This window comes from Gossypium hirsutum, chromosome A13, assembly GCF_007990345.1.
Source record: "Gossypium hirsutum isolate 1008001.06 chromosome A13, Gossypium_hirsutum_v2.1, whole genome shotgun sequence".
NCBI lineage: Eukaryota > Viridiplantae > Streptophyta > Magnoliopsida > Malvales > Malvaceae > Gossypium > Gossypium hirsutum.
In genome coordinates, this window is record NC_053436.1 from 103,316,086 (window position 1) to 103,327,678 (window position 11,593).

At 29.1% G+C, this 11,593-nt stretch overlaps 1 protein-coding gene across 1 annotated transcript; it reads left to right on the plus strand.

Moving 5' to 3' along the window:
* The first annotated feature begins 294 nt into the window (after positions 1 to 294).
* On the plus strand, positions 295 to 3,668 carry LOC107894781 (uncharacterized). The gene is made up of 4 exons (XM_016820000.2): positions 295 to 1,412; positions 1,490 to 1,588; positions 1,784 to 2,841; positions 3,438 to 3,668. Exons 1-3 carry the CDS (start codon positions 360 to 362, stop codon positions 2,000 to 2,002), a joined length of 1,371 nt encoding a protein of 456 aa, XP_016675489.2. The 5' UTR covers positions 295 to 359; the 3' UTR covers positions 2,003 to 2,841; positions 3,438 to 3,668.
* The last annotated feature ends 7,925 nt before the right edge of the window (positions 3,669 to 11,593 follow it).

The window sequence follows — 11,593 nt, forward strand, 5'->3', positions numbered from 1 at the left end:
AGTTGTTGTTTGAGTCTTAGTTCGATTGGCATGAGTATTGTTATTAATACAGTAGGACGTTGATTTAAGTGCGTTGAAACAAATTATTCTCCTATTTATTGGTTGAGAAGAGACTATAAAAAATTCTAAACATTAAATCAATAATAATTAGATTTCGCTATTTACTTTTGATAAAATGTTTTTCTTCAAAACTAATTACAAAATATTTGCAATGTGATTAGGTTACTTAAACGTATTCATAATAATAGATGCATATATTCTTTTTCTCATTTAAGTGTTGTATACATATTCGGACCTCCTCAATCTATCTCTCTTTCTCTAATCTGTATTTGTCCATCTTTCCTTTTGTATCTGAGAGTATGAACCTTGCACCTTCCCTCCATCAACATCACTTGCTTTATGGGTATTATGAAGAACGAGAGGCACTTTGTGATCAATGCAATAAGCATATTTATGATCGGGCCTTTACTTGTGAAATCTGCAAGTTTTGGCTACATGCTGAGTGTGCTCTGCAACAATTGCCTTTTAAAATTTCACATCCTTCTCATTCTCAACACCCTCTTCGACTGATCTACAAAGATAATCATTCCTGTTGTAATGGATGTTCTGGTCTTAGTCGAAACTGGTTATACCGGTGTCAACCTTGTGATTTCAACCTTGATCTCAGTTGTGCTTCTTCAACTACTATTCCAACTCAGATAGATAAAAAGATTAACCATTTCTGCCATCACCATACATTGACCCAATTCAACTATCGTAAAGTGAGCAAATATCACCCTAGTTGTTTTTGGTGTGTGAAGCTTTTGTCAGGAGTCTGCTATGGTTGTTTACAATGTGACTCATTAAAGCTCCGCATTCATGAAAGCTGTTTGATTAATATGCCCACTGTGATCACAGAACATCCTTTCCATTCATCCCACCCGCTGTACATAATCGCTTCTTCCGAATCTGTTAGATGCTTTGCTTGTACTTATTATCACAAGATGATATATTCTTGTAAAAAGTGCAGATTCCACCTTTGTGTTCATTGTACTAATCTCAAACCTAGTCTAAAACATGAGTTGCATCAGCATCATCTTACTCTTTTTCCAATATTAAAATCTCATCGCATCAACGAACCATGTAAGAAGTGCGACAATATCTGGATTTATCTTAACCCACTTGATGAAATTAAGTTTTTCTATCGATGTTTAGAATGTGATTCCAGTTTTCATTTTCGTTGTTTAATACACGAGTCTAGTGCTAAACACGAATATCATCGACATGAACTTATTCTTACTGATTTCTTTGTCGAAGACTTTTCTGACCAATATTATTGTGATATTTGTGAACAAGAAAGAGTACCACAACATCCTGTTTATTGTTGTAAAAAATGTAGATTTGTTGCTCATATTGGATGCGCACTCACCAAGGTAAGTAGTAGATAAAACCTTAACTCTCTTTTTAATTTGTGTGAATAAATTTTGATGTAATATTTCCCATATCCCAGATTAAAGATGATCATGGTTCAACTTCTAGCTTGGTGGGTGGCAAAGGTACTTCAATAGGGAAACTAATGGAGCAAGCTGAGAGAAATGCAGAATCCAAGGTTGGTTTCATTCTATTAATTCATTAATAGAGGTAAAATAAATGAAATTTATTAATAGAGGTTGCTATCAAGCTTCAATTGTTTCCCAGTTCTTAGGGTTTTGGATTACAATAAATGATTAGATTGACTATGATTTATATTATGCCACTTGGTGGTAAAATTTATTCATAACTTGTTTTTACTCTTTCAATGCAGATTGAATATTTTGATCATGAACATCCCCTATGCTTTAAGAAGGTTGTTGAACAAAATGAATGTGCTAAGCTTGTTTTCTGGAAATCTCAGATGAAGCCTATGCTTGCAAAAGTTGTGAATACTACATACACAAAACATGCACCAATTTGCCCTGGGAGGTGCTACATCCTCTTCCACCCCAGCATTCTCTCAAGCTCTTGTCTGAATTTACAGAAATGATTTTCTCATGCGACGGATGTAGAGACATTACTGCAGGGTTTGCTTACGCATGCTCTATGTGCGATTTCATGCTTGATGTGAAATGCGCTATTTTACGGGTGCCTAAAATTGAGACTCAAAGGCTAAAAGAGATGGAGGAGAGACGACCCAAGTCATGCCTTTTTAACAAAGCTCATCAATTATCCTTCTTCAATATCAAAGCAATCTTCGACTAATATTATTGCAGTTTTTGCAAAAGATATGTGAAGGGTCCGGCCTATAGTTGCAGCGATTGTGAGTACTTACTTCATGAAAGTTGTCTTGGGTTTCCACGAGAGATGAAACTCCAGTTTCATCCACTACACCCATTTCACTCGCTTCTCGACAACAGTGTCAAAATTTGTCATGTCTGCAAAAGAGAGATCTGGTATGATATCTGCTATAGTTGTGTGCAATGTGATCTCCACCTTCATGCTTTTTGTGCTAAATCCTTGAAGCGGGTTCTGAAATCCACCTCTCACATTCATAATCTTTATTATTTTGAACCAAATATTGAGGCCGAGCGCCTTCAATACGAGATGCAAAACTGTGGAAAATGCAGAAAATTGTTACGCTCAAATCCTCTCTGTTTCTGTATGGAATGTGATACCAAGTTGCATGTTGAATGTGCTTTGCCACCTTCACTCAAATCCAAATATCACCTCCATCCTTGCACTCTTAACCCTGGTTTTATGGAAGATGATTCAGGACAAAATTACTGTGACATCTGTGAAGAAGAAAGAGATCCAGAAGATCATGTCTATTACTGCACAGAATGTCAAGGACACTTCGTTGCTCACATAAATTGCATGCTTAATTCGGTAAGTCTACCCTCGTCACTTTTTAATTTAAAATTTGCCCCTAAATTATTATTATTATTATTTATATAACATCTAAATTATTCATAATCTCTCTTGAATTTAAAATAAGAAGATAAACAAGTTAAACTTAAGTTCTCTTAAACTGACAACAATATCATTACCAAATTGTTATTATTTATTAAATAAACATGTAAATATACACAAAATTTCACACAATCATAATTTCAAATTTTATTGAAAAAATAGTATTCTACCCGCTTCGAATTATTTTAATTTAGTAGCATTCTTTCTTTTTTTTTTGGTTACTGTTGACATAAAAAATTCTAGTAATCACTATGACGAATCATAGATAGTTAAATACTTTATTAAAAATATCTATTGAATTGTTTTATTTAAAACATTTTACTCCATAATCTGATTTGTTTTAATTCTTTAAATATACTCTAATTAATGAAAAAAAAAGGGTCATTAGAAAAGGATAATAATAGAAATCTGGGAAAGAATGAATATATTGAAGACCATTACTTTGAAATTTGCAATTTATGTTCTGTGGAAATAATAAGTTTAATGAAATCTAACACCAAATGCTTTACCAGGAAGAAGAAATTGCAGCTAGTAGAAGGATCCTCAAATATGGGATTGGACTTTCCAAGCACCTCAGGCTGGGCTGAGAGAGAGAAAGTGATCAAAGCAGCAGTGATGAATATTCAGAGGAAGATGATCAAAGCAACAGTGATGATTATTCAGAGGAAGAAAATTAGTTCTGTTATTGCGTTGGCAGATGAATAGAATAATGTCATCAAGGAAACTATTATCACTTGAATGAAATTGCGTACTTTATATTGCAATCAACTCATTTTATCCTTTATGCAGTTACTATTATTATTGATCAAATTGAGTCAGTGCACTAAAAGCAGAGGGAATCCAGCCATTGTTGAAACCTTAATTAATCTTGGTTTGCTTCCACGTTTTGGGTAGAATGCAGAGATTCAAGCACTGATGTGGGGAAGCCATTTCAATCTGACCTATCTATAATAGATTATCTTTTTGGTCTTTCATCATATTAAAATTAAATCATTATACAAATAAAATTTCCTCACCTCTACTCTAATCTTATTACATTTCACCTATCTATAATAGATTATCTTTTCAATTAAAGGGTTTAATTTAATGTTGTTTTCTATTAGACACTATATTGATTTATCAAAATATTCTATACATCTAATTAATTAAATAAGTAATAGAAATTTATTCGGGTATGGTGGCTGGCCCAAGAATAGAAGCTGTGGTTGGTGCAATGAAAATTTCAAAAAAATTAACCCAATCGATATTTTTTGATTAACTCAAGTTTGAACATCCCTAAATGTAAGGTTGTGCAGAAAAATTAAGATATGAAATATATACTGAATGGACATATTTAAACGATTAATGAAATACAAGCTAAAAATTTATAGCTAATCAAATTAAACAGATTCTATTTTTTTATTTAATTTATAGTTAATTTGAAATTTATATGATGCTAAAAATAAATATTTTTATTTAAAATAGTGAGAATAATTTAAAAATTTTATATAAAAATATTTGTTTTAAAAAAATATCATTATTCTTTACAAATATTTATGAAAAAGATTTTTAAAAATTATTAAATAACACCCAAAATTAATAGAAAGAAAATAAAGGGTCATACCAGGGTTTTTTACTATAATAATATTTAAAAAAAAACCCAAAATAGACTGCCTTCAAAATTATATATCAAAATGGGCTATTTCAAGTGATGGAGGGTGTTGCATAGGCGGCACCACCCTGAATTTTCTGACATGTACAGGTAAAAAAAAAGTTTAAAAAAATAATAAAATAATGGTCGAGGGCATCCCATAGGCGGCACCGGTTGTGGTGTTGCCATAGGCGACACCAGTGGTTGGGCTACCAGGGGCGGCACCCTGCACCGATGGGACGCATCAATGCTCCCATGTTTTGTTTTCTTATGTGTTTGCGGACCTTATAATGGTCCCCAATTTGTTTCTGCTAGTGCGTGAGTGAAGGAGAAGAAGAAGAAGAAGAAGAAGAAGAAGAAGAAGAAGAAGGAGGAGGAGGAGGAGGAGGAGGAGGTGGCATTGGTGAGGGAAGAAAAAGAAAAAGAAAAAGAGAAGGAGAAGAAGAAGAAGAGGGAGGGAAAGAAGAAAAAAAAAGGTAATTTTTTTTAAGGAAATAATTTTTAGTTGTTAATTTAAGGAAATAAATTATTTATTATTATTATTATTATTATTATTATTGTTGTTGATTGATTTTGATTTAATTTTTAAATTTATTTTTTTGCAAGGTATAATTTAATTAAAAAGAGATATTAAGGTATGTTTGTATTTATTTTATTTTTTTTATATATATTCATAATTTATTTTTAATTTTTATTGAAGTAAAAAATCCTATCTATATTATGTACAAAAAATATTTTATTATTATTTTATTTAATTTATTTGTTAAGTGTGTTTTAGGTTAATTAGATATATTTTTTATTAAATTTATTTGGCATGTTATATTTTGATTTTATTTTTTTATTTTTTATTTGATGAGGTTTTTTACAAAAATAGTATAAAAATATTAAAAGAATATCTTAATGAAAAATAAAATACGGGGAAAGAAATAAAACACGAAAATAATAACTTTTTTTAGGAGAGTGGTGTTGGCTGATTTTTTACTAAAAAAATATAAAAATAAAATGCAAAAATAGTTTATTTTAAAAAATAAAATACAAAAATAAAAAAATAAGAACAAAGGGCCAAAACCAGAGTTTTTTTACTAAATTAATATAAAAAAACACTAAAATAATACATTTGAAACATTATATACTAAAATAATATAAAAAATAAAATACGAAAATAGAATATTTTAAAAAATAAAATCCGAAAATAAAATAAATAATAAAAAGGGCCAAAATCAGAGTTTTTTACTAAATTAATATAAAAAAACTTAAATAATACATTTGAAACATTGTGTACTAAAATAATATAAAAAATAAAATACGAAAATAATATATTTTAAAAAATAAAATCTGAAAATAAAATAAATAAAAAAACAAAGGGCCAAAACTAGAGTTTTTTACTAAATTAATATAAAAACACTAAAATAATACATTTGAAACATTATGTACTAAAATAATATAAAAAATAAAATATGAAAATAGTATATTTTAAAAAATAAAATCCGAAAATAAAATAAATAATAAAAACAAAGGGCCAAAATCAAAGTTTTTTACTAAATTATTATAAAAAAATACTAAAATAATACATTTGAAATATTATGTACTAAAATAATATAAAAAAATAAAATACAAAAATAGTATATTTTAAAAAATAAAATCCAAAAAAAAAGGGCCAAAACTAGAGTTTTTTACTAAATTAATATAAAAAAATACTAAATTAATACATTTGAAACATTATGTACTAAAATAATATAAAAAATAAAATACGAAAATAGTATATTTTAAAAAATAATATCCAAAAATAAAATAAATAATAAAAACAAAGGGCCAAAACTAAAGTTTTTTACTAAATTAATATAAAAAAACACTAAAATAATACATTTGAAACATTATGTACTAAAATAATATAAAAAATAAAATAAGAAAATAATATATTTTAAAAAATAATATCTGAAAATAAAATAAATAATAAAAACAAAGAGCCAAAACTAGAGTTTTTTACTAAATTAATATAAAAAACACTAAAATAATATATTTAAAACATTATGTACTAAAATAATATAAAAAATAAAATACTAAAATAGTATATTTTAAAAAATAATATCCAAAAATAAAATAAATACCAAAATATATTGAACTACATGTCAGGTATATTATATATATATTATAATTTAAACCAAAATATTTTACTTATTATCATTTTAAAATAATAATAATAATATTTGTATTTGAATTGGATATATTTATTTTTTTAAAGTAGTATGGCAAAAAATATGCTGTCGGAAAAACTGTTTGGTATTTTTTTGTAATTAAAAGCAATATATAAAATTTAGTTATTTTGATAAATATTTAAAATCCATCAAACATTGAAATTAATAACTGAAATTTATTTTGAAATTACAGGCATCGTAATGGCTTCATTGATTAAGAAAGATCCTCACGTAGCTGACACAGTTAATAATATGGTAATATACTGTTATTTGTTACTCACGGGTTCCATTAAAAAGAGATCTATGTAATTTACGGAAATAAATTATGTTATTATAACTATTTTCTGCAATTTAACATTGTCAGGGCTCGTACAGCGTATTAAGGGGCCGGGTGAATGGTTTAGGATATTCCCCGGATGCATGACTGATGCCCTACTTGGAGCTAGCTGGATTTGGGTCAGCAACATTGATTCGGACGTTTGATTTTCGGAGCTAGCTGGATTCTTTTTCCTGGCTGTAATTGGTCATCCAGGCCGTAATAAGGTCGTATCTGTAACTCAATGACAGTCTCCGATATGTACTCCCGTATAACGACTATCCATCCATGTAGCTTGTTATACGATGCATCTAAATCCCCATACAATTGCTCTATTGCCATCTGTTTACCTATCCACGCCTTTCGATATGATACTCGATACTAAAACCGTGCCTGCATTTCGGCAATCAGTACCGAAACTTTAATGGTCTGCATGTCCTTCACCATTGGCATGATAAACCTACAGATAGTTTTGAAATCAAGTTTTCCATGGTCTTCAGTCGTACGTGTTGATGTGCATGTGTGAGGCCCAACAAATTTACGTATCTCCCACATCTGCGATTTTTGAATAAATACAGCTCGTACCCGCCAATTGCAGCCTTCCGCCGACTTCCAACACTCTCCAATATATAATGTCAGTTTAGACACTGCAACTTTGTAATCCACTGATATATTTATGCTATACCGCTTAATAGCAAATACACACTCTTCTTTACTTTCGAATCTCTGGCCTACCAATAACTCTTCATGCTCGGAATTTACGGCCAGCTGGTGAGTAGGAAGTATTTCAGGGTACTCCAAGAACTCAGCTACATGCGCCACGTTGGGGTCTATAAGCGACATGTGTGGTCCAGGATTATTATGTATCACAATACGTCACATTTGGTTCCCCTCCGAAGACGCGTTAATGTTTCCATCGTCATTCACGTCTTCATCGTCAATATCGTCGGGGACATCGTCCACATCGGGATCACTATCACTATCGACCTCTTCATCAGAAGGATCACTACTATTGTATCCATCATCACCAACCACATCAATATCGAGTGTAACATTAAGATCGATATTGATCCCACGTATAGTCGATTCGCTATCAACGTACGATATTGGAGCCACCACGCACAGTTCTTGAGCTGTATGTTCTTCACCATATGCAGTGAGATCTTCATTCTGCTCTATACTGGCTAACTCAGCAAATAAGTGAATCGGTGCATTTTTGTCACCCATTCCCACAGTAAAGAGCTATCATTGTCTCCACGTCTTCGTCGTCTACAAGTTCCATTTCGGTGAATTTGATAGGATCTGTCGAAACTGGAAACTTGTAGAAAAGTTTCGAGATCCTTCTCCCACAACGTATAACAATTTTTGCGTTAATCCTTCCCTTCATATCATCCAACGAGACATTTCTATTAAATCTCATTGCTATTTGTTGCCGACACTCAAATATTCAAATATTTTTACGGTTGTTGTTAAGATGATTCCATCGAAATAAACGCATACGAAAAACTGAATATCCATCTTCAATACTCAATCTATTAAAAAAATAAACAAAATTTCTCAAAGCAATTTCGAACAACAAATAAATTACTTAAATACAAAATTAATTAATCAATATGCAATTTTTTTCATTCATAAGCCCATACTTTTTCAGTTCTCATTTTGTACATGAACAATATTTATCTTTACATTTAACCACTTAAATTCAGTTCTACATTTTCTTCCATCTCCGATCCTATATCTTCATCTGAGAAATTCTCTACAATCCAATTTAGAAATTCTTGATTCTCTTTATATTCATCTTCTACAATCCAATTTGGAAATTCCTCGGGATCTTCTGGCTCTTCAATCTTTATAACGGGTATTGAATATACAAGCTTTCTTGGTAATTTCCTAACAACTAATTTATCCATCCATGATTTGTCAAACACATTTTGCTTCCCAATTAACTTTTGTGAACCTATACTTTGCCTCGCTATTTTCCTTGTTCCATAAGAGATTATAAACTTTGCGAAGTTTATAACTAGATTCCAATAGGTTCGTGGTACCAATGTCTTCCAAAGTTCGTCTAAAATGATTTGATGCTCCTGTTCTATTAATGTCCCTCTAAGGGTTAAGTATTGCACTTTATTATTTCTAATCATTTCATGACCCTTCCACAACACTTTTTGCATCTTTCTATTTACGGTAATAAGGTGTTGAACAATGTCTTCTTCTGGTTTCATTCTGTAATCGTGCACTTCTCTCATCATCTTATCAACTTTCTCCCTTTGTGCTAAACTTATTATCTCATCAGGCAATACCAAATATGTTGCCATTTCTAACAATATGTATAACAAAAATATTTTTAGTTGTTATCACTAATTAACAATTACTTTATAATAGTCTTACTAACATAAAAACTTTCAAATATATTTTAAATTTTTAAAACATAACATTCACAATAAACACATAATTAATCTAAACACATAACTTTCTAACATATCACAATAAACAAAATAAATTTTAAAACAAAATATAAAAGTAACACGAAACAAACTATATAATACTAACAAAATAAATTTTTTCTTATCACAATCTATTTTATTTAAAAAATTACTTTTTCTTTTATTTCTTCTCTTTTCTTTCTTTCTTCTCTTCTATTCTCCCTATCTTCTTCTATAATTTTTTTTTCAATCTGGTAAGAGTCGAATGGGGGGAGTGGTGGGAGATATAGTGGAGGGGTCAAGCCTATCAGAAAGGCACCACTGGTGCCGCCTATGGTAGCATCACAACCGGTGCCGCCTATGGGATGCCCTCGACCATTATTTTATTTTATTTTTTGAATTATTTTTTTTACCTATACATGTCAAAAAATTCAGGGTGGTGCCGCTTATGCACCACCCTCCATCACTTGAAATAGCTCATTTTGATATATAATTTTAAAGGCAGCCTATTTTAATTTTTCTTTTTAAATATTATTATAGTAAAAAACCCGTGATACCAAATCGAATTATAATCGGCAGTCTAAAATTCTGAAAACACACCTCTAATTTCAATGGGAAAAGCTGTGCATCCCTAGCATGGTCTAAGTAGTAATAGCCCATTACTTTTAGCCCAACAATGATTTTGTGATGGGCTCCTTGAGAAAACCGTTTCACAATTAAGATATTATTTGAATTTTAAAAATAATGTAGATATTTAGAAATATAATATTTATTGTAATTTCTCAAATTCATATATTTATTAAATGTATATTTAGTAATAAATTTGAAAATTTTAAAAATATATATGGCTTTCACAAATCCATGTTTTTATAGACTTTTCTAATATATTAGATTGAAGCATAACCTTTTTTCTTTCATAATATATGCATTTTATTTTTACTATTTGCATTATAAATGAAATTAAAATCCATATTCGGAGCATTAATGAATTGGATATTAATTAGTCATTAACTCTGCTTCATTATCTATATATTCTAGATTATGATATGACATTTTCCTGACGTAAGTAAAAGAAATTTATAAAAAGAGAATTGATATAAAAAATTAAATACGGTCTTATTTGAAATGATAAAGTTGAATTAGTGAACATCTAAATCTTATAATATGTATGTATTTTTTTCTATATTTTATATTAAAAGGACAAAAATAACCTCAAAATAATATTTGTTACTTTATAAAAATAATAAATTTTTGTAATATTACAACTAAATTGAGACATGATTGATGGATGACATAAACTCAATCAAACTAGATTTATGATGCACCCCATGATATGAGTGAAAAAATTATGTAATAAATATATTTATTGAAAATTCTCATGAAAATCAATTAATGTTTTGGTTACAACGGTAAAATCAATTATTTATCATGCATAGTGCTTCGGGTTCAAATTATATTATGATCAAATTTATATTGATTTATTATATAAAAAAAAAACAAAACACACTCATAAAAACATTTTAATAATTTATAATTAAATTGATGCTTGATTAATTTGTAACACCAACTTAATAAAGCACTTAAAATATATAGATAATATTGTAAATACCTCAAAATCAAAGAAATCTGTTTTTTTTTTTTTTTGGAAATTGAAACTTAAAAATGAGGAATGTATGGATTCATGATGCTTTCAAATGTTGTAAAGTAGTTAACAAGACAAGCAAAGTCAATTATTCTTAGACGACAATCAAAGCTTAAATTATATTAAAGTAATTATCTTTTCTTTATAAGAAATAAAGAAGTCCAAATATAGATCTCCTTTTTGAAACTTTTTTCTTTATATATACCAATTATTTATTTCTTTACAAACACTCATGCTTTTTATGAATGTCACACTTAATATATATATATATAATTGTAATTACAAAGAAAAGTTGAATATCAAAATCATTGAAAGCTAGAATTTATAAATAAAGAAATGGAAGTGTGAGAAAATAAATTATATTAAAGTAATTATCATTTTTTAATGAGTTTACAAGTATAAATTACAAATAATATATGTCTGGTCAATTAAAATTAAAATCAACTCAATACAAAGCAACAA